General features: G+C 39.0%; 1 protein-coding gene across 1 annotated transcript; it reads right to left on the bottom strand.

Annotated features, from left to right (window-relative positions):
• Positions 1–534: 534 nt before the first annotated feature.
• On the bottom strand, positions 535–19109 carry ADM2 (adrenomedullin 2). Its single transcript, XM_075273868.1, has 3 exons — positions 19083–19109; positions 18292–18440; positions 535–1067 (listed from the first exon to the last, which is right to left on the bottom strand). The coding sequence occupies exons 2-3, from the start codon at positions 18402–18404 to the stop codon at positions 794–796; spliced, it is 387 nt and encodes a 128-aa protein (XP_075129969.1). The 5' UTR covers positions 18405–18440; positions 19083–19109; the 3' UTR covers positions 535–793.
• Positions 19110–24290: the final 5181 nt, after the last annotated feature.

The raw sequence follows: 24290 nt of genomic DNA on the forward strand, positions 1-24290 counted from the left end.
CTACTTCATTTTGGAGAAGGTATTCTGGCTTGGCAATATTCCCAGATTATGCCACTAGGTTTCCAGTAAACCAAGCATTGATCTATAAAGAGCTTTCAAAAGGTGGCGCTAGAGTAAGTTCTCCCTTTCTACCAAGGAGGATTTATTTGCATATGGCTAACTAATGCAATCTCAGGAAGCATGGCTAAATACTTCAGTTGACATTGACATATTTTAGGGAAAATACAGAGTTATCACTATTAAAATAGATAGAAATGGAAAAGTTAAATTAATGTTATGGCTGTCAATGACAGTAATCCGACCTACAATTCGTAAACTTTTTTGCTTTGTGTGAGGCAAGAGGAAGAGTCTTGTAATTGGTGTTACAGTATATAATATACATCACAATCCCATAAGAATGTATTACTAATGACTATGTCCAAAGTAAGATACTTTAATATATATGTGATTATTAATTACATCTTATTTGATATGACTTTAATTTCTACTGTGAATATGCTGTTTCTGTAGCATATATATGACTGTTCTGCCTCAGGCCCATATGACACATTTGCTTCAACTTGCTCAGAATAGTTTCCAAGCTTGTTCATGGTGGAAAGTCTTTGACTGGTTGTAGGTTATGAATTCTGGCAAATCACTATGTGACATACGTGTGCTATGCTGAGATCACACTATAAATGACCCAGACACACTATGAATCAGAAGCGGTCTATTTACTAAGCAGCAGAAGTGACATAGTATGGTAAACTCATACTCAATGCATTGTGAATATATGCTTTTGGGCCTACAAAAATCAACCAAAGCTATGAGGATTGCTCAACTGAATGGGTGAATCCTCTTTCCCCATTTGTCCCATCAGCTGCCACAGTCGATGGTTCAGGTTCTGCACTTGGCACGTTCCCAGTGAGCAACGAACACGCATTAAACGTGGTTGATGCATCCGTCGAGCACGTCTTCGTTTTCTCTGCAGGGATCGAAGATGTGTCATCATGTCCATGGGTGGTGTGGACAGTAAAGGCTGGTTTATTGTGGTCAGCTTCTTTAAGTCTTCCCCTTCTAGAAATTCTCTGCAAGACAAATTTATACTGTTGTTAAAACTGCAGGAGTATAAGAACATACAAAAGAAATTGGTAAGTGTGGTAAGTGTGGCCTGGGCCCTGAACAATAACAAAAGAAGTAGCAAGTAATGATACCAATATATATTAGGTCAATATTGGACCAACGCTGAGATTTTGGTTGAACAACTCAGTCATCTATTGTGTATAGGGGTGTCACAAGATCTGCTGTCAGGGCAAAGAAGGACCATGTGCATTTCAATATGCCTGAACTTTTGTTGTCAAGCAAGACAAGACACCACCAGAGGTGTCTAGCAGCGACTTATTCCTCAGTTCCCAAAGAGAATATATGCATACTTGGCTGACAGCTATCTAAAGTGTTTGTCTAACTTAAGGTAAACCATTTTTTACTGCCCCCCTCTAAATCCTGTCCCATGTCTATAAAATCTGCAACTTAGCAATACTTGGTTTTCGGAATAGGGAGGGCTTATTTTAGCCAGATAAATATTTGGTATCAGGTACATCAGTACACTCTTTGTAATTCGCTGTCATTACCGGGAATATACTGGGAGGTGCATAAAATTGTTTTGGAACATAACCTAATGTGACTTCAAGAGTACATCAGGACATTTATTCATGCATGACTGTGGGTTCAATGTCCAGCTCTGATATTAGGCAGTCAGCAGCACATAGTCGATGATCCATGATGTACTTGAAATATATTTTTTTCTACAGAAGGTAAACATTTATTTTATGTCAGCACTATCAATTACCATAGAAGTATTAATATGTAAAATACACGAACAAACCTCAATTCGCTATGCTCTGCTCCAAGTATAAGATAAGGTGATCTATACCATAGTTTTTCTGTGGCGTTCTGAGGATAACCACTCTGAAATATCAAATCTACAATCATTGCAGAACCACAACTCTCAACATAAAGGATGTGATCTACATAACTCCAGGAGTGCTGATAATTCTAGTACCACCACAGGTGAAGCTAAGCGGTGAGCTTTTTTTTAGACAATTTTCGATGTATCTTCCCTTTTCTACATTATGAGAATCTCGCTTGACTACGTAACTGTGCCATGGACAGATTTGCAGGACATTAGCAGCCTGTAACCTATTTCACTACACACATATTTAAACATGCGGTTTAAAAAATAAAGACATTTGGTGGCATTAATATGATAAAATATTAACAGGATGATATGACAATAAACCAAACTCCCTCTGGTACATATGTAGATTAAAGGAGTTGTGCCTATCCACAGGACAGGGTATAAGTGTCTGAATGTCTGAGCAGTACAGACAGCATAGACTGTATATCACAAGAATCTGATTTGTTATGCAGCAAAATAGACCTTTGGTACAGTTGCCTTTTCTGTCTAAAGGGTTAAATCACAATTCTACCATGTTGTGTTATGTTCTCCTAATCTGGCAACCAAAACATTCTGTCCTCTCTGTAGTAACCTATAACAGCAATAATTAGAAAGCTTAATGCAAACAGAAAGGACCAAACAAGGGGTCAAAGGGACAGAGAAGTGATGAAATATTGACTGATCACTTCTTTTGCTTTGTATATGCACAGAGTATAGCAAACCACAAGAGGAAACAGGAAATCTAACATCTGCTCCCCAAAACTGTTAGGAAGGTTGCATTTGCGTACAGATATCAACCGAAAAATATTACATAAAAAGGCATCTGCACCTATCAATTCAAGACCAATGTCTGTTTACTTAAATAACATTTTCCTTATAACTAGGAAAAATAAAATAACTGTTGTATAATCGCAATATATCCTTATGTCTTTTGCATTGCTCATGATGTATACTTTCTGATATAAGTACCTAAAGTGGGCCAGGCACATTACATTACTGACGGCCTAGCACTCATTTGGGTGACAGCTATCTCACCCAACTCAACCATAAAACTACACTCAATCTAAGCCACACTTGTGTCCTGAATGGGAAGATGAGAGGAGTCTATCAGACGCTTATCTCCTCAAGGACAAAAGGATCCAGCAGTTGAAAAACAACTGCCCAATCTTTGCCATTCCCAACATCTACCATCAGAAGAGAGTCTGGAGGCCGCTATACACATTAGATGGATATCCTGGCCTACCACATTTACTGGAGGGCTAAAATAGATAAATACCAAAGAATGAGGCACCTAGGCCTGAAGCTAAGCACTAGTGACAGGACCCTGGCCCATATATATTCATTGCTTTCCAAAAAGATATACTTCCTATACAAGGTCAGTAATGCAGAACCCAAACCTTTAAATACGCATTAAAAAAGTGTATAGGTATATGTCTGTTACTAACCACCATTTATTTGTGGATTGGGGACAGTTCTGTTTCCTAGGAAAAGAAGAAGGGTAACGGATATTACTTGTTTCCCATTCTCTCCATACTCTTCACCTGCTAGGCCCAGTTCGCATCTGTGTTCGGGTTTCTGTTTGGGAAGTCTGCTTGGGGAACCCCCCCCCCCCCAGGGACCCCCCCCCCCCCCCCCGAATGGAAACCTATCCTCATAAAAAAGCAGTTACCTAAGGAAATCCACGGATTCCATAGACTATATTGGGGTCCTGTGGTTTCCGCTCGGTTGCTGCATGAAAAATGAGGAGAGAAAAATGCTGGTGTCTGCAAATTTCATGTGGATAGGTGAATAGAATGGCCTGAACGTAGATGTGAACATGGCCTTAGAATACAGAGTCAGCACCATGGTGAAGCATTGCTTCTCATAACAGAAATGGCAATAAGTTAGTAAAACTACATCCCAAGAAGCCTAAGCTGAGCCAGGACACTGCTATGACCACTGACTGACTGAACTGGCAGCTCCAGGCATTTCCCGTGTGTCAAGAAACAACAGGAAGTAAAGACCAGTGGGAACGTGGGTAGCGTCAAACTAGAGAGACAGGGGATTGGTGAAGAGTATCACTATTTTCTTAGGACCGCTTATTTAGCTCCTTTATTTGTATTTTATTTAATTTACCTGAAAAAAACTTTAAATGTCTTCCTCTACTTCAAGACCACCAGTATAGGGTACTGAAACAGTATTTAGGGAAGGCTATGTTAAGTTATTGCATGACTTAAGGGTAAAGACAAATGTGTGTGATTATAGAGGATAGGGTGTGTGCTTACATCAATATTCTGCGTATGAATAGAAACAGACAGACTAACTTACAGAGACAGACAGGTAGTGTGTGCTAAGAAAGACACTATGTTTGTGTATAGACTGGATGTCTCATTTTCTTGCTGTCTGAGATCTGTTACAGTCTTCAGGACATGAGAGTGAGTGCAGATCTACACGTTCACACTGCTGTAGCCAAATCCCCCAGCACAGGGATTTCATCCAATTCATACTCTCATACCATACAGTCATATGCTTGTCATTAAAGAAATCTACTACTCCCTGTCCTAGAGGTACAAGCAAAAATGCTTTACTCATGAAAAATTAATTCATTAATAATGATATGGATGTTTTGAATTTTCAATTCTTGAGGTATGCAATAATTGACTGCTTTTTCTATTTATTGAGGGCTATATTATGATCAATTGCTCAATTAATTTTTGCATGTTTTGAATGTTATTGCTGTTACTTTTTGTTTTTAAAAGAAAACAAACACATTTTTGAAAACAAGTACAGAACATTGTTCAGGCCCAGTTCACATCTGCGTTCAGTATTCTGTTTGGGGAGTCCACTTGGGGAACCCCCGAACGGAATACCACTTGAATTAATGCCATATAATGCTCCTCTGTAATGCATCTATCTACACTGTATTTTAATGAAGTTCCATTTTTAATCATCTTCATAATAGGTTCACAACCATGAGTCTGCCAACAACCAACAAACAACCATGAGTCTGCCAAGTTTGTGCCAAAAATATATACTGAAAAGAAAAGTCATGTCTGCAGGGAAGTACTTGTCATTTCGGGGGCCCCCTTGTAAATTTATGTGTGGGGGCCTCCATGGTCAAAATTTTTAAGCCATGCCCCCACTTTACTAGAACTGATCCCCACTAGCAGTTCAAAAAATCCTCCTTTTTGACCTCCAAAGAGTACAGTGCCCCTATACTGGCCACCACAGTATTACTCCCTTTACTGGCCTCAATACAATAGATTTAAACCTTCCCTGGCCCCAACACAGAATACTATACCCTTTTTTGGACTCCACACAGTATATTGCCCATTTATTTTTTCCCCCACACATAATATTGCCCCCTTTTTTGACTTCCAGGCTTCATGGCGGCCACTTGTAGATTATTCAGAGGTAGCAGCCAACATTTTGGTGTTCTTCAACTGTGGGAAGTAATGTGCAGTGACTTGTGGAGGTTAAAGCAGAGGAGGGCCTAGACAGGAGCAGGGATAGGATAGAAAATTGTCGTAAGCTACCTTTCAGAATAAATCAATAGGCAGTCGTTGATTAAAAAAACAATTGCCTGTGTTTTGAGTATATGGAATCCCTGATAGCAATGACAAAAAACCATATGAACAGCTTCTTAGCAATCTGGGCCCCATGGGACATGTATGTGGAGCCAGGCTCCATCCTAGGCCCATTGCTGAACTGTGCCTAGCCATTAGCGTGCTCCTGGACTCTTCACTTAAGTTCCCCTCTCTCCTACTTTTCCCCCATCTCTTTTTAATTGTTTTCACCTGTTTTATTTTCAGTATGCCATTTTTATTTCCTGTACATTACTATGCTCTCATTTATAAGAGAATAGTCATTGGGGGAGATTTCTGGCGTAATTTACACCACAAAACTGAAAAACTTGCCACAATTATCAAGAGTTTTAGACACTTTTATAACTTGTGTGCAAAGAGGCTTGGCTTTGTGGAAAAAGGGCATTTTGTCACTGAAGGTGGGCCTAGCGTAAGTTGTGACACTGTGTGCTAAAAGGGGCCAAAGTTTGGTGAATTTTTCTGGCGTAAGCTAAGCCAAACTAAACTCATTTTAGTCTAATTTTCCCTCTCTAATTTGCAAACAGAATTAGTAAATCTCTCCCCTTGTATTGTGCTAATGTTGTGCATAATCACCCCTAAGCCATCGGTCCTGGGGCTCATCACTCATAAAAAGAGAATTGGAAAAAGAACTGTACTAAATGTGTACTTATTTGTAATATAAGGATATGTATTATGTATGCTCTAATGCAGCTTTTCAATTGGTGGGTCTAACACATGTCGGCATGTTTAGGAATTAGCCACGTGGTGGCGCTGTGATGACTAATAGTGTAACATTCATGAATTCTTATATCATGTCCAATGTCATTGTGCTTCATTAGTTGTGAATGTCTATCTCACACAGCATTAAAACTACTGTTAGCTAAGATAAGTGCCCTAGGAAATATTCAGTGTCTCTTCAAGTGGTGCAATATGATATTAGAGCCCTTGGACAAAGAGAGGGTTTTTTTTGTATTTGCTGAACATATAAATGTTAGTTCATAATATCCAAGCTATATTTTCTTTCATAATGAATATAGATTAGACTGCCATTATAACAACATAATCATGCTCAAACAATTGTTATCTCTGTAATAGTAGGTAGCAAAGTGCTATTATAAATGTGGGATGACTAAGTTCCTGCTCGAATGCTACAAATCTGTCCCATAAATTAATTTAGCTATAAGGAGGAAGGAAGCAGAAACATTTTATTCAATATGTTGAAATATGATCGTGTAATAATACACTAGCCATTTACCAAATATTAGTTTACCAAATTCCTAAGAAAAGCTTATTTTTCTGTTTCAATGGGTTTTATTTTTTGTCATAGAAAAAGTTTATTTTTTATACAAAAACATCAATTTTAGCAGTAAAATGAATAATCATTTAGCTTTTATGAGACAAATTGGTTAATTATAATGGATGTATTGAGCAGAAGGGAGAAGTATAAGAGCTTCCTATATATCTCCCATTCATTTTTGTAGCTATTCTTGGCTTTTGTTCAAAAACCGCAACAAAAAAGCTGCGTTTCTGCAACGTAGGGGCCTTAGCCTAAAGCAGGGGTGCTCACACTTTTTCAGCGTGTGAGCTACTTTATTAGCTGACCAAGGCAAAAGATCTACTAGGGCGGGGCCGGGGCAAACCTGTGGGCGGGGGCGGGCCTATGGGCGGGCTTGTGCACTGGGTGGGTGTGTCTGTGGGTGGGGCCAGACGGATCGAGAGACCAGGAGACAGCAGCGTTCTCTGGCCGCCCAGGGATCCCAGCTGTCTGCTTCTTCACAGCGCAGGCTGAGAGTTATCTCCGGACACTGGAAGGCTGGGGCTGCGGCAGCCCCAGCCTTCCAGTGTCCGGAGATGACTCTCAGCCTGCACTGTGAACAAGCAGACTCTGGGGATCCCTGCATCCTGCGATCTACCAGTAGATCACGATCGACGTATTGGGCACCCCTGGCCTAAAGGGGTTTTCCGGGCTAAAAATATAGACAACCTAACCAAAGGACAGGTCATCATTATCAGATTAATAGATATTCTGTGTACCAGCTGCTAAGAATACCCGATATGTTGGAGTGCCAGGTGTAGAACCTCCACTATTATGATATGGATTATCTATTCTTTAACGCCCCTTTAACCATCTATGAACTCATCAATGTACATGGCACATGCTCATGTTATTAAATGGATTGTGTAATGATCCTCATTAAGAATATATGAATGACATAGAAGGGTTTTCCCTGACCAAGATCCCCTCTAAGGAAGGACTGTTCTTACAGATTCACTGGCAGACCATGACTCTGCATTACATGGGCGACCCTTCATAAGTGATAAGTGAGTGGTTAGAGAAGTTAGACCATATTAATGGAAAAGTAGTTGTTTTCATGTCCGAGTCTCCTTGTGTTGAACCAGCAGTTTTGCTCCACTTCTCTCATCAAAACTTTACAAAAATGTATCCCAAACTTGTCCACATATTAACCATTTTAATAACTGTTCTAGTATCTAATCTTATAATAAACATGTACACAAGCAGGTTGGATGAAGGCAAGGGAAGAGAACTCAGTCATTTACTGTAGATCCATTAATTCCTAAGCTTATTATTTTCATTATTACATTAATGACAATTGGCAAAAGGAAAACTAGAGCATTTTCTTATTTTCGCAATAACCAGTTCACTATCTCTGCTACAAACCCAATTTAATGTGTTATTTAGAAGCTGACAAACCACATATGTGTAAGTCTAACAATCTTACAAAATACAAGGTCACTGTGACCAGGACCATTGTCCCTGCGATCTTCTGATATAATATACTACTATGTTACAAAGTAACAGATATTTTATTACTGATCCTAATAGTGAAGCAAAGGAGAAATCAAAGAAGGGGAAAGGTGAAAAAAGCAGGGAGAAAAGAGAAAGAAGAGATGTGGAGGAGGGGAGAGGGAAAGATGACTGCCTGCAGTTTCACACGTACTCCTTGTGCTAGGGTGATTCATGTCCATGTGTACAGAAGACTGCATGAGTACATATTCCATCTTTCCATCTATCAGTCTTATTCACAAAAGATATTTAGCTGTTTCTGTATATATATATATATATATATATATATATATATACAGAAACAGCTAAATATCTTTTGTATATATATATATATATATATATATAACAGGAATTCAGAACAGGATGGGTACAGGCCTCAGGATCAGACTGTCGTTCAAAAAGGAAGGCAGCATTCCAAAAACTTCCATGAAAAAACATATGGATTTATTCCTAAAAGCAACGCTCTGATCCTCACGACATAGCACCTTTGCCATGCAAAGTCATAGAGCAAATGACCCAGTATATATATATAATGTATAATCAATGTATATGTTTATACAGTGCAAAGACAGTGTTTTGGAGTGCTGACTAATATATATATATATATATATATATATATATATATTACAGTATCATGGAATGGTTGCTGGTAATTTTATTCTAACGACAAGTATTGTAGTTCTTCATACAGTTGTGTTCTTTGTCATAGTTGTATTATGTTCTAGCATGGTGTAGCAGTTAACTGACAACCTATAACAGCTTGAACAAAGCAATTGTGGCCTAGGTATAATATTGAAGTGTTTTCCCTATGCCTAAGCCATGTGTAAAGTCAACAGGACATTGCTGTGTTATTGTCATGGTGTTAGAATTGTATTAAACCTTACAGTTCCTGCATTAAGCTTTAGGTTTAAATGGAAATGTACAACTACATCAGATACAGAACATATATGGTAATGAAATACAAAGGTGATAGATAAATTAAGTAAATAGATAGATTACATTGTTATCTGCATCAAAGCAGGCTATATAACCTTATCTATGGATGTATTCACATTCTAAAGACAGCAGAACTTAAATCTCCTAGTATACCTTGTTTGTTAAGTGTTCACACAGAAATTGCTCTGCTGTTTTGCATTCTGAGAACTGTAGTCTTTCTCGTGACAATAGGGGATAGGGGGCACCACCTAAGGAAATGTCAATGTTTACCCTCCACATTGTGATATCACTGTGTGCATTATCCTTATATTATGACTTTGTCTTTATTATGTGTCTGCAGTGACATCATTGGGATCCTTAGTCATTGGCTGTGACATCACTATCTTTATTATCCCTGTCCAGAGATACCAGTTTACCCTCTACTATATAGTAATACAGCTATTGATAAAACTTGGCTCCACCGTTGGCATCCAATTTCATTGATCCATTTGGGTTTGTTTTTTTTCAAAGAGAAAGAGAACATTGTTCCCCAGAAAATGGGGATACAGATGCAAAAGTACACAAGTAAAAAAATATGCTGATGTATCCCATATGTGTAGATGCAATAGGACTTTTCTCTCCATCACTCTCAGTATGAAAACAGCAGACAACTGGTGGACCCCATTATAGTCTATTTGATCTGTGGGTAACCTCTGTTTTAGCAGTCTGGCTGTCCGTAGTTCGAGTCCAGTGAGGTCAGAGAAGATGTGAACCTAGCCTTGGGTGGCCAGGGCCACACATTGCGGAAATACCTTGGCAGAAATGCAGCGTTTTACGTTACCTGCAAAAAACACATTGCAGAAAAAAGTCTGCAGCAGAAAAGCTGCGTTTTCAAGAATGCCCACATTTTGAAAATCTCAGCATATACCTACAGAAATGCTGTATTTTCTGTATGGTTATAATAGGGGAAGAAAGTCCACGTAGTTCTATTTTTTGCTAAAAACATTGCAGAAAAAAAGCGATGCATTTCTGCCTCAGTCTTTTCCAAAGAGTTTTTTTTTTTTTTTGCTTCGTCTTGCTACGTGGTGCCTTAGCCTAACAGTATTTTTTGTGGTTATCTTTGTTTGAAGAAAGTTGCTGCTTATGTATTTAACCAAGAGAACATTTGCATTAGGTCAGTATGTTACCCCCTGCTCTTACGTTGGAAAAAGGTAGTGGTACATTTTTTTTATTTCTAGTGTTAAAATAAAATAAAAAATAACCCATAGAAAAAATTGCCTTTTCCTGCGTCTAAAAAAATGTTAGTGCTTAATTTCTCAGGCATGATTCTGCAGATCTTCTCTCTGAAAATGCTCCATTCACATCTGTGTTAAAGGAAACAGATGTATTCTATAACCTAATAAACTACTCTATTTCCGGATTTGAGAAATAATTTACCTAAATATGAGACTGCTTTGCAAATTCTTGAATCTTCAAAGAAGTTAATTTCTCACATTGATAACCAGGATTCATGGACTTTAGTAAGCTATTCCTTCCGGATCATTTATTGCTGGGACAACCCCAGGGTGCAATAAGATATGAAAATCAGTGTTAGCACTTCATTATCTGTTCAAGTAAACAAGGTGAGAAGGATGTTGCAAACTAAAGCAATTGAAAGGACATGAATATAACTTAATATCTTCACAATTAACAGAGAAGAAGGTGCTCAAGACACAGATATTCCTAATAATTATTGGAAATAAAAAAAAATCATAGTGCTGAATGTGCATACAGGGATACCCTAAATATACTGAATGAAAGTTATGAAGAAAGATAATATAGCACACATCTACAGATGTGATGCTGGATTAACACTTTTTTCTAGTATCATTTGTGTTCTGCAAATTGAAACAAATAGGATTTTTTGGTATGTATTTTTCTTCAACTGGAAGAGAAAGTAATTGAGAAGACAAGATGGAAAAAAACATCAAATGTTTTCTCCAACTTGTGAGCAGTAAAAAAAAACCCAAAAAACTGTCTTGGACAAAAAAGTTTAATACATTTTTAAACAAAACGGTACATGGTACAAAAATAAACGTTTTCCTTATACTACATTTTTGAAGAAGGTTACACTCAAAGGGATTCTATCATTAAAATGCAATTTTTTTCTGGGTACCACGTCGGAATAGCCTTAAGAAAGGCTAGTCTTCTCCTACCTTTAGATGTCTTCTCCGTGCCGCTGTTCGGTATTAGTCCCGGTTTTCGTCAGTATGCAAATGACTTCTCTCACAGCACTGGGAGCGGGCCCCAGCACTCAAACAGCAATGGGGGCGTCCCCAAACACTGCGAGAGAACTCTCCAGCGCCGCCTCCATCTTTTTCAGGAACGGCCTCTATTCGCATCTTCTTCTGGTTCTGGCTTCAAACTTTTAGGCCTCGGGAAGTCGACTGTGCGTTCCTGCCAACCATAAGAAAATGGCTACTTACAATACTGCGTAAGCGGCCATTTTCTTGTGGCTGGCGGGCATATGCAGTCGGCTTTGCCCGAGGCCTAGAAGTTTGAAGCCAGCGCCAGAAGAAGACGCGGAGAGGCTGTTCCCGAAGAAGATGGAGGCGGCACTGGAGAGATCTCTTGCAGCATTGGCGGGCCCCAGCACTGCGAGAGGACTCATTTGCATACCAACGAAAACCGGGATTTATACCAAACAGCGGCACGGAAAAGACATCTAAAGGTAGGAGAAGAATAGCCTTTCTTAAGGCTATTCCAATGTGGTACCCAGAAAAAAAAAATGCATTTTAATGATAGGATCTCTTTAAGCAAAAGTGGCCAAGTTTCACTTGGGGGATAGAAGTGGGACTCTGTACGACTCTGGGTCATTGCACGATGAAATGCACTTAAAATGGTTCTCTACTTTTCTCAAAACCGGTATTGGAGTTAAAGATTTTAGGTAATATCTCTTGATTTTAAAGCCTGTAGGGGACACTATTTCTTCCAATGTAGCAAATAGAATGATTTTTCCATTGTCTAAGTTATTGAATCACAGTAAGGAGCAAAGCAGTATTAAAAATGGACATTTTTATTTTGTTTAATGTGCACAATTTAAAGGGAGTCTGCCAGGAGTAAATTGTTTACAAACCTAATCCCACCACAGTTTCCAAATATGCCTCAGTTATTGAGCTTCGGAATAACATAAATTGCAGTTTTATTTATATGCAGATCTAAAACCAAGACCAAAGCCCAGGCAAGATAATTCATTTGCATATGAATTTAACAGCTATTTACATTAAAATGGGTCTCTAAAGCTCAATAGCAGAGGCATATTTGGAAACTTTAGATTTACGTTCATAACCAATTTACTGTTGATAGACTCCCTTTAACTATAACTACTAAGCATATCTAGCTATATTTACTAAATTCACTACAGTTAAAGTTGAAATATAGGTTATACGAACACTTGGCTGGCTATTGCAGACATATCTGCTTTTGTTGCATACATCTGAATGGGGTTTTCAGAAAACATGTTTTTCAGCCATAGATTCTGCTAAAGGTAAACATACCAATTTAGAAGCTGCTTAGCAGAATTCTCTGCGTCATTTGCTATTGTACCTGCCTCCCTATGACACTGAGGAAAAAAGTCACAGATGATTTCCGCAACAGAGTTTATTGACTCTTGTTGACCTAACAAGTAAAACAGAACATATTTATTTTTCACATTTAGAGTTGCTATTCATTGGCATGTACTTACTGTAGACAGCTAAAGTTTGGACCTCACCAAACAACTAATGTCAGCCGCCTGTTCCCTATTGCCGGATAGTCTCTCATAGAGACTAGTAGCTTCATAACAATGTATATCTATTTTGTCTATAAAAGGAACAGTATCTAGATTATCTTCCCAATCGGCTTCTGATCCTGCCTTTTTCCTGGCCTGATATTCCACCCAGTTATTGATGTCAGTAATTTCTTTCTCTTACAACAATTCTCTGTACTGCTTCTGTATAGTGCTCCTGGTCATTGTGTCTGAGACCGAGAACACCAAAGGATTCTGAGCTACTCTAGTGAGCAGGTGTGAGCATCCTTGAATTATTCTGAGAACAAGGATAACCTGTTCTAAGAAAATGCATCCCAAACTGGGAAAAAGGAAAGTTGTTTTGTGATACACCTTTTATGGGATTAGGAAATTCGCATCTGAAAAAAATCTGACCAATAGAAACAAATAGTCTTCTGAGATCCTTTTCATGGGTTAGAATTGTGACCAACTGTGGATCAAATACTGTGAAGACTTATACTTCATTTGTTTAGTGAATATGTTGTTGTAAGAATGAATATAGTGAAGATTATTACTAATCATATTCAACATTATCATTAGTGACCTTAACCCATAGGATATTTGTGAATGTTCAAATCATACGTGGCCTGCCTGTTGCCTATTATAAAACATAATTGTAGGAATAAATGTTTGTATACGTTTGTTGAAGTGTAATTATGATAGACATATCTATAATTATGGTGAGGATATCACAGTTATTATGATGTAACAAACAAAATTGTATGTTTGCCTCTTAGCAACCTGAGCTTTTCCAAATGCAAAAACATTTAGATGTTCCCTGTCCTCTTCACCTTCGGAATTCATGGTTTGCAAAATTTGTGGACATTTTTGGCACAGAATAAATAAGATATGTTTACTGCTTTCCTTAAAGGGGTTCTCCAAGGCATAATATTAAATTATTCTTAGGACAGGATGCTGTTGATTATTAGATGTGTTGGGGTGCAACATACGGAACCCCCACTATCATCTGCTTTCTACATTGTGTATGGAGCTAGCAACAGATGGTTCCATAGACTTGTCCAGTGCCCCATCGTTGCTGTTCAGCTCCCATTTACGTGACGTACATGCTATTTCTCATGCGCTTGCGCACCTTTATTCCTATAATGATTTCTCCTTCTACATCCCATGTGGACTCTCCTCTGCTTTGCGCTTTTGCTACCCCTTCCCCATTCAAATTTTTTTCTCTCTACATAGTATGTATGATCTCTCCCAGAATATTCTACTCCCTCTCTAATAACCCGCTATACCATGCACAACCTCTTCTCCTTCTCTGATGAAGAGAAGATGAAGTCAATCCGAAACAGTACCATCAGTCAGTTATGTACATGAGTTGCAAAAACTCCACAGTAACATAACAGGAGCAATTTTTTAAAAAGTTGCTTAATACAACACTCCAGTAACTTTAGTTTTCTTTTATTATATAACCATTTCTCTAGTATATCAAATTCAGCTTGTTCTCCACAGGATAGAAACAAAGTTACTGCTATTGAATAGACACACCTCTATCACACAGTTATAATGAAGAAGATGAGAAGTGCAGCTTTCCTGACTATATATGTAGGCTCTCTTAGCTTATGAAGAAAAGTATAGAGAGAAGGAAAATTATATTGTCCTCCAGCAAGCAAAGGTGGAACTTCCTCTAACTGCCCATGTGATGTCTACTGAGACATCATGGCATTTACAGTATCACATAGCACAAAAACGACAAAAATGTAACGTGAAGATCAAACTGACTGTAAAAACATTCAGATGATGGGTGCATTGCTTTTGCTGAATTGCTTCTTTAATATTTCCATTTGTGAAGCAAATGGGGAATAAATAATATCCCAGTAAAGGCTTCCAAAACTCTGGTTGATAGCACAGATACTGACCTGAAGATTAGATATTTAACAATTATTGGAGTAGTAGTAGAAGAACAACTGCTGTCTTCCAAGGTCTTAACCAACCCATAAAATAAAATTAGGGTTGCCTGATAGGGATACAATTGTAGAGCCCCTGTCATATGTGCAAATGTCACTTACATCATTGCATATTTCTTTATTGACTTTATGTATAGCAGTGGGAATTGTTCAGGACTCAAGCTGAATAAACTGAATGAGTTTCTTTCAGTCTATAATATTCCATCACATGTCTGTTGAACTCATTCAGCAACTTTGTGAATGGAATTTCTACCCTCCCTCTTTTACCTTATGTTATCGAATTACAGAATGTGTAGGAAAGCTTGCAGTGATGGCATGCTCTGTCGGTGTGTCATGCATTTTGTGGTTAAGGCTTTCACTTTGTTAGAAGATTTAACATTGCATCAATATTGCATCAGGCTGAAGATGGCCAGCATTCAAGAAACAGCACAGGAGAAGCAGTTATGAGGTTTGGATAATGTACGTGTCAAACGTTACCTGCCAAATAAATCCCGGAAAGGGAGTTTTTCAAAAATTGCAGGAGACAATTATATTCAGAACATCGGTGGAGGAAACTAAGTATCTTATATAGAAGACAACAATGTACGATTTGTGCTGCATCATGAAACAAGTCATACAAGTAATAATATGGCATTCTAAAAATATATACTGATATGAAGTCTTTTCTAGGATTTCTTCTCTTTCTGTGGTTTTATCTAAGAAGCATTTTTTTTATTTATACTAGATTATGGTTATTATTTTATTATTCTCCTTCATGCTATGATTCTAACCCAAACCTTCAGTGGCATTATAAATGTACTGTGTCGACAGCTGTTGCCTAAGCTGTTCCACCTCCAAAAGTTCTGTGTAATAAAACCCACTGTATGCTACATACAACAATAATATAATGATATGTAAGATGTGTATGCAATTAACTTACAGTATAACAGTGTGACCTTTTCACTGGTATATAAGTATATTATATATACCAGAAACATATCTATCTATATTGGCAGCTATGTCCAGTTTTCTACGACAGTGGACAATTTTGATGTCATGTTTCTTGAATTTTTGATTTTTGAAAAAGTATCTCCATACTTAAAGGGATTCTATAATTTTTCTGGGGCCGAATGGACGCTCGTGTAAGAGGCCACAGAAAAATGGTCGAACGGACATGCAGAGTCGGCTTTGCCGGCAGATGGCGTGGCCGATGATGTTGGAGAAGAAGACAGAGACGTTGCTGGAGAGTCTTTGGAAAGCAAAGGAGTAACGCCCCCTGTGCTTTTTGAAGACTCATTTGCATACAGGAGAATTTTTTTTTTACAGAAACAGTGGCGCGGATCAGAATAATAAAGGTAGGAGAAAAATAGCCTTTATAAAGGCTATTCCAATATGGTCTTTGTAGAAAAAGGGATTCTAATGATAGAATCCCTTTAATAGTAGCCTCCTGCATCCAATTCTTTTTGCCTTTTAAAGGGAACTTGTCAGGTGTTTTTTCCACACTAAACTGGCAATCAGTAATAGCCTCCCCTAAGTTGCCCCTCACTAAGCTTATACCTTGAAAAGTCACGTAATAAGCTTTTACAACCTAAGTCTGGCATAAGCAAATTTACTTTAACTAGTCATAGGAGGTAGTGAGCAGCTTCATTTAGTCATGTAGTCATCCTGCGGCATGATGTGCCCTTCAGCGGCTGCTTCACTAGATGAAACTGCTACCCACCCAATGGCTAGTTGAGGCCGGGGCTCCTCGGTGCAAAAATGCTGTTTGTTACAGTACAGCAAAGTGGATAGGATTCTGGTTAATCCCATCCACACATTGTAGAAAAAATCCGCAGTGGAAAAGTAGCATTTTCTAAAACGTTTGTATTTTTTTTTTTTTTTTTTTTGCTGTGGTTCATTACATGGGTACTTAGCCTGAGGTAAGTTTCCATAAACCAATCTAAAGTTTTAAGAGCTTAGTGGGGGGGCATCACAGGGAAGGTCATTATTTGATGCTACACCTACTGGGGACAGTTAAAGGTGGAAAAGCCAACTGAGGGGTTTCCTTTAAAATGTATCCAATCCATGGCCCTGGATTCCTAGTGTGTTTACGGAAAATAGTCTCCATGCAATAGAGACAAAGGAGCAGATGTATTACCATGTCTGACAGAAAACTTGCATGTGTTACCCGGTCAGAAACCCAGAAACCCAGTCCGTGTAAAAAGCGATTACCTGTGGAAACCCAAAGTCTCCATAGACTATAATGGGGTCTGCAGAATTTCCATCCAAAAAACGCAAACTTTTCTCTCTGAATTTTTCAAGTGGAATGGGGAACGGAATCCCCAAACGTAGAGAAAATGCTAGTGTCAACCTATCCATAATCAAGTCTTGCTTACACTAATAGCATCATCGTTTAATTAATTGACACAAATATTACATCCTTTCAGATTCAGGTAAATGAAGTAAAGTTTTTTTTTTTTAAAGATATGTCCTCTCTAAGGCCGGGGCCCCACAGGACGGAAATGCTGCGATTTGCCTCAGGCGGAAATGTTGCGGGAAAAATTATGGTGTTTACAGTACAAGCAAAGTAGCGAATCCCATGCCCACTTTGCAGTAAAAAAACGTCATGTGGACACACCGGGATTTCCAAATCCGGCATGGTATTGGAAATCGCAGCATGTCAATTATACCTATGTAACTGCTGGCAGTTTCCCTATAGGTATAATTGCACCAGAAAGTCCGTGAAGGAAAACTCTGCGAGCTTTCTGTTTAAAGTGCTGCGGGAAGAACTGCGATACGATCTCGCTGCGGTTTTTCCTGCAGTGCCTGTATTGCTGCGGGATGTCCCGTGGTGCCTGTGCCTTAGACCATTTCAAGCTATTCCCAATCAGTTTTTCTGCAATTTCAGTGGATTCACGACAGACTGACAACAGGCGCAAGTGTAAATGCCCCTTTAGAATGCATCTTCTGAAACTTTCCCTGTTATGTTCCTGCAATTTCTGCTTAAAATAAATATTTTTCATTCTGACCTTGAGGTTGACTTTTGCTGTATGACATAGATGGACATTGCACATTCATGTACTGCACATTCATGTCAGATAAAGCATGTATGTAAAATAATTGAAGGCTATTCATTTTCTGTAGCAAGCTCTCCAGCTGTTCTATATTGTCCGCTAAACTCTTCTTTTTGCTAGGCTAAGGTTTACAATATTTTGCAATGTGAACAAGTAACCAATTAACAGTAAAAATACAACATGGCAATAGGACATGCCTAATGCTATTGGCAACGTATCATAAAGAATTTTGGGTGTGTGAAATAAGAAAAGTAGGTGTGCTGTGTTACGTCACATGCCTTTGTATGTAATATTATGTCATAGATGTGTATTTACCTGGGAGCAGGTAACTGTGGCGGCTGGGGGGAGGGCAGAGCCAGAGAACCTTGCAGCTGTTGCACACACAAAAGGCTGATACAACCTAGGGACACAGCCATCCAGGACCTCATGGCAAGGACCAGTACACTTTGCCAGTCACAAGTGCCCTGTGTGAAAGAAAAGTCATTAATGTACAGTGAAATATGTTATAGACACATATGCACATATTCTACTGCTGTGGGTCTAAAATAGATTAAAATGTAAAAACAATAGACAAAACCAAATAGTGACATACACAAAATTTGCCAAACCACTTGTGATGTTATTTCATTCAAAAGAACAAGAATTCACTCCTATTACTATTACAAGTAAGATCTGTGTGATGAAAATCCATCTATTTGTGACTTTTCTCTACTGCGATTAGCTTATGCGAACCTGCTACAGTCTAAATCTCCCATTTCATCTAAATATAATGTAATACATTAACATACAATAACAGGCAAACTAAAAGAGCCACCCAGCCAAGAGTATAAAAGTCTATGTAAGTTATCAATGAAAGGAAACGTCATTTCAATCCATTCATATAACTATAACCTTGACCCCAGGTTACAATGCCTAACCATACATTCTTCAATCTTATAGGTCCAGCTAATTCAGAATTGTATCCATAGTTCTAGAAAGTTTTTATGAGCTGCTATAAGGTTTTATGTCAGCAGGATCTGCTCTGTGGCTCTGACATGATATAAAACTCCTGTCTTCCAGATAAAGACATATTAAATACACAAGATCTGCTTTCTTAGATTGCCAACCTGTTTCAGTGAAGCTTGTCCTTCTGCCGGCTCTTCTGTAATGTGTCTAATAGCAGAGAGTGGACAGGTACAAGCTCCTGAATATCCAGGGCGGGTCTATATGTACTGGAATGGGAGGGTTGTACAGCTTAACCATTTGTAGAGATAGACTGAAGGTTATTATATTGCCTTATTTACGTATTAATGGATGTCTGAGCTATGCAAAAATGAACACAGTAAGAATTTATTATATTTCCTACAGTTAGTAGTATGTGTACAGTTACAATGAGAGTGACTTTGCCAGACGTGTAATTGAACACATAATTATATTACATACATACTTACATACTATATTTATGCATAGACCTTACATACATGTGGCATATCTGCACCATATAGAAATTACTATTATTTTGTTACTATAACAGTCAGATTGTATGTTTCAACTACTCTGTAACTGTTTACTAGCATTATATTCAATAGCTGTTTTTGAGTCTTCATGTCCACGAGGTTTGTGATGTACTGTTTATCACTTCAGGAAAACCACAAAACACATATAGGCTAGGGCCACACGTTGCGGAAATGGAGCTTTTTTTTGTTGCAGTTTTTTGTTGCATTTTTTTGAGCCAAAGTCATGAATGGCTATAAAAGGAATAGAAAATGTATAGAAAGTCCATACTTCTTTCTTCTGCCCAATCCACTTCTGGCTTTGGCTCAAAAAGACACAACAAAATCTGCAACAAAAAAAGGTAAGTTTCTGCAACAAGGGGCCTTACGCTGGGTTCACACCAGCGTTCGGGTCTCCGTTATCAGGTTTCCGTCTTCTGCACACAGAAGACGGAAACCTGTCAGACCGTGTCCAGCCATGAGCGCCGGTGAGCGTTTTATGCTCTCCGCAGCGAAACTGTTTTTTTTTTAAACTGGACACAAAGTCCTGCATGTCTGACTTTGTGTCCTTTGTATTTAGCCACAGAGACCAGAAGACGCTCACGGTGCTCACGGCCGGACACTTTTCAAACCCATTCAAATGAATGGGTTTGAAAAATGTCTGCAGGTTTCTGTCTCCTGCCAGTTTCGTGCAGGAAACGGAAACCTGCATAATGGAGACCCCAGGCGCAGATGTGAACGAGCCCTTAGCCATATCAACATAGATAATAAAGAAGAACTGTCATTCAAATGGGTAGTCTGAGATCAGATCAGTGGGCGTCCGATATCTGGCATCCTACTCATCAACAGTGTGGAGAAGCTGCAGTGTTCAGACAAGTGCTGCGGTCTCTTCACAGCTTATAAAGCACAGCTCTGTCCATTGTCATGACTTAATGGGACTGAACTGGAAACAGACCACATAACAAATGGACATGGTGTCACAGGTCTGTGAAGTAGAAGCAGCATTCACTGGGGAGCAGCTGCTGCTTTAATTAGCTGATCTGTGTGGGTTCCAATTGCTGAACCCCAACGGATAAGATAATATTTAAAGCAACACTCCAACTTTTTTTTTTTAAGCTATGCAATGTAGTCATTAAATTAGATAAAAAATCTGCTATTTCTAATGCTGCCACCCATGTATATTTCCTGTTCCTGCAAAGCACTGTAGAACTAATTCTAAAATGTACCTTCATGGAGGATGAGTTCACCAAGGGCCTCTAAAACTGTACCAACTGTTACACTGGAGAAAGGAATTTGGAGCATGCTGACCTGACTGCGAGAGAAGGGGCCATGGGCAGTATACGAGACAGGGGAGCAGTAGGGGGCAGATTATGTGTGAGAGGGGTTATAGCAAGCAGATTATGTTAGAGGCAGAGGAAGGGTAGGCAGGTATTTTCATGCAAGAGCTAGGACAGAAGACCAGATGGGCAGGACTCTAGGGAATCTGTGGTTACAAGCATACCTTCTAACCTCCTAACTTTCAAAGGACTGAAAGAAAGACAAAATCTGTCCTACTGAGTATTTATGTATTAAGCCATCACTTATCCACTATATATTTTAATTTCTTGCCAACATCATTTTCCTATTTAGCGGGATCAATGTGCTGCTGATAAACAATGAAAGGTGATAAGTTGGTTGATTCCTTGCACTTTTACACAGGCCAATTATCAGGAGCCAACATTTCTACAAATGCTCATTTCTCACAGTAGGCCCAATCACTGGTCTGTGTAATAGTGCCTTTGCTCTCCTATTCTATTCATTGCTATTTCATGTAAATGTCGGGCTCTAAATTCAGACATGATGGAATTGTCATGGAGGATTTTGCTATGTATCTGTGCATATTCTATAGTAGAAAGAGAGTACACCAGAAGGATCTATAAAAATTGAGTATAAGATACATGTATATATACTGTATATATATATATATATATATATATATATATATATATATATATATATTATGTGTGTACAATTCTGCTTCTATAACAGAACCTTTTGTCCTTTCGTCTTTGAGACAATTACACAAGTCACTATAAGCCCAATGTATACCATTGAAGATATTTGGCAGGACACACGTCATATATGGCGTAAGATTTCTTTAATCAGTCTATACAAACAAAGTTCTGTTGTCCCAATTCTTAGTACTGGGAGTGTTACTGTTGCTGCCAAAGATGTACCACATATAATTTCCTGACAGTGGTAACTTTTATATCTGCAAAGAACCTCAGAATCATTAACCATGCAAACAGTGTTTTAATGCTCTTACAGGTTTCATTGAGAGACAGAAAATTAGCAACTGGATGTACAAGGAAACAAGTACCAATGGACTACAACGTCAGTGTACACTGTTGTGTGGGTTGAGGGTGGAAGGATTTTGTGTTGTGGATGTTGTACAAAAAGCCTTTTTCAAATAACTACCCATAATCCAAGCATTTAATAATCATTTTATCTTCATATATAAATATATACATAAAGGTTTTTCATAAATTTAGATATACCATTGATTGATAAAGGGGGTGTTATATATATACAGCAATATCTTACACTTATAACTGCTTAAGGGTAAGGTCACACATTGCGGAAAAGCAGTTTTTTTGTTGCAGACTTTGCTGCAGTTTTTTTGAGCCAAGCCCAATAGTGGCTGCACAAGGAATAAGAAATATAAGGCTAAGGCCTCACAGGTCAGAAACGCTGTGCTAAATCGCTGCGGGAACAACCACGGCGTGAATGCATTGTGGTTCTTTCCGCAGCGCTTTGAACAGAAAGTTTGCAGAGTTTTCCTCCAGGGACTTTCTGTTACCATTTCCATAGATGTTACTGTTTCCATAGATATAATTAACATGGTGCGATTTCCAAAACTGCGCCGGTTTTGGAAAACACAGCGTGTTGGCCATGCAGATTTTAACGCAAAGTGGGCATGGGATTCGCATGAATCCCATCCACTTTGCTGATACTGTATAACTCTGCAATTTTTCCCCCAGCGTTTCTGCCACAGGCAAATCGTGGCGTTTCCGGCCCGTGGGGCCCCAACCTAAAGGAAACATCGGAGGTAAGTTCACACAGGGTTTTTTTGGTCAATGGGAGCTGGTCAGTTCTTTTTTTTCCAGTAGCCGTTTCTTCCGGCTCCCAGAAAAAGAAGCGAGATGCTCATTCTTTCGGGTGGATTCGCCTTGAGACATCCGCCTGAAGACACACCCTCCTCCGGATTAGACCCATTCATTTGGGCCTAATCTGGAGTGGAGTGCGCGACTGGATGCCGGTGCACTGCACTGGCATCCAGTCGCAGCTACTCGTATTTTGGTCCGAAACCTGAGGCGGCCTCAGGTTCCAGACCAAAAAGCCCCATGTGAACTTACCCTTAGTTCTCTACCCTTATTCTTTAAATATATAGTGTTTTTTTGACCCACACCCTCCTTCCTTGATCACCTGCACCCAGGGCACATGACCTGCTCCCCCAATAGCTATGCCCTTGCTTATATAACATTTCAGACTCCATTAGATAATAAAACTCTATCTCCATTTGATGGACATGTCTCCTCAAGTACATGGCTCCTCTCAAAGCAGAGTTACTGTAACTGTAGAGAGTCATTCACATGTGTGTCCATCAGATGAGCAGGACAGATAAACAATCCTTCCTTTTTTAAGGCAATCTAACACAAGAATATTCAGTATTACACTTCTAGTATGGTTGTAGTTTTGATCAGGTTTGATCAGTTTTGCAAACACAACCAGGAGGTGGCAGCAGTACACCAATAGAGTAAAATCGAGGAGGAAGGTCAAATAAGCCGGGTCGGTAGCAGGAGAGCAGCGTGGTACCAAATCTTAAGCAAGGGGCAGGAGTCTATAGGCAAGCAGAGGTTGTAGCACGAGAGAGTGGATGTACAAAATCAGAAGACAAGAGGAGAGTCGGGGACGGAATCAAGAGGTCAGGCAAAAGATACATGGAACACAGAGCTAACATGCAGTACAGACCGAATAGCCAGCGATGAACGCAAGCAGAAGTGAAAATAAATAGTTTCCAATATCACCAACAATAGCCCTTTACCGGAACCCTCGGCACGCATTAGGAGAAGACCGGCAACCCCAGCATCGCCGCTGCAGAGGTTCCAGCACTGCTCCTATCACCAGTCTTAGGATAAGGCCACATGTTGTGAAAAGCAGATCAAAAATGCTGTGGGGAAAAAATTTGCAGGAAAAATTAACATGTTGCAGTTTTTAATGTGTTTTCTGCAGCATTATGTTCCAACAATGTGTGGATGAAATTAAATATCATCTTATTCATTTTGCTGGGACTGTAAAAAAAAAAGATTTTCCATCTGCATTTTCACAAAAAAACAAAAAAATCTGCATTTCTACACCGTCTTGCCTCAGCCCCCTGCAGCATGTTTTACTCATGTATTTCAGGCTTTGCAATGCAAAGGCTGAAAGCTGTAGGGGAATTACAGAGAAATCTGAGCTATGGAAAAATATCTGATTTTGGTTGTTTTTTTAAGCAGAGAATTTGCAGTGGAAAACATTGCGGAATGTCCCTGCAGACATTCAGCAGCATTTTTGTTGTGTGGATTTACCCTAGACACAACATGACTGTGGAGATACAGTATTGCATGTGTGTCTGACTATGAACATAGTCAGACACAAGTATCAGAAATATGTTGCACAAGAAACCATTTATGACAAGTATTTGTTCTTTTACATTTATGACACCTTTACATGTTTGAAAGTGTCAAAGGATGCTCGTATATGTTGCACAATTGGCAATGTTAGATCCGCTTTACGTCTGTACGTTGTGCAAGAATGTGATCC

This window comes from Leptodactylus fuscus, chromosome 5 (genome assembly GCF_031893055.1).
Source record: "Leptodactylus fuscus isolate aLepFus1 chromosome 5, aLepFus1.hap2, whole genome shotgun sequence".
NCBI classification, from domain to species: Eukaryota; Metazoa; Chordata; class Amphibia; order Anura; family Leptodactylidae; genus Leptodactylus; species Leptodactylus fuscus.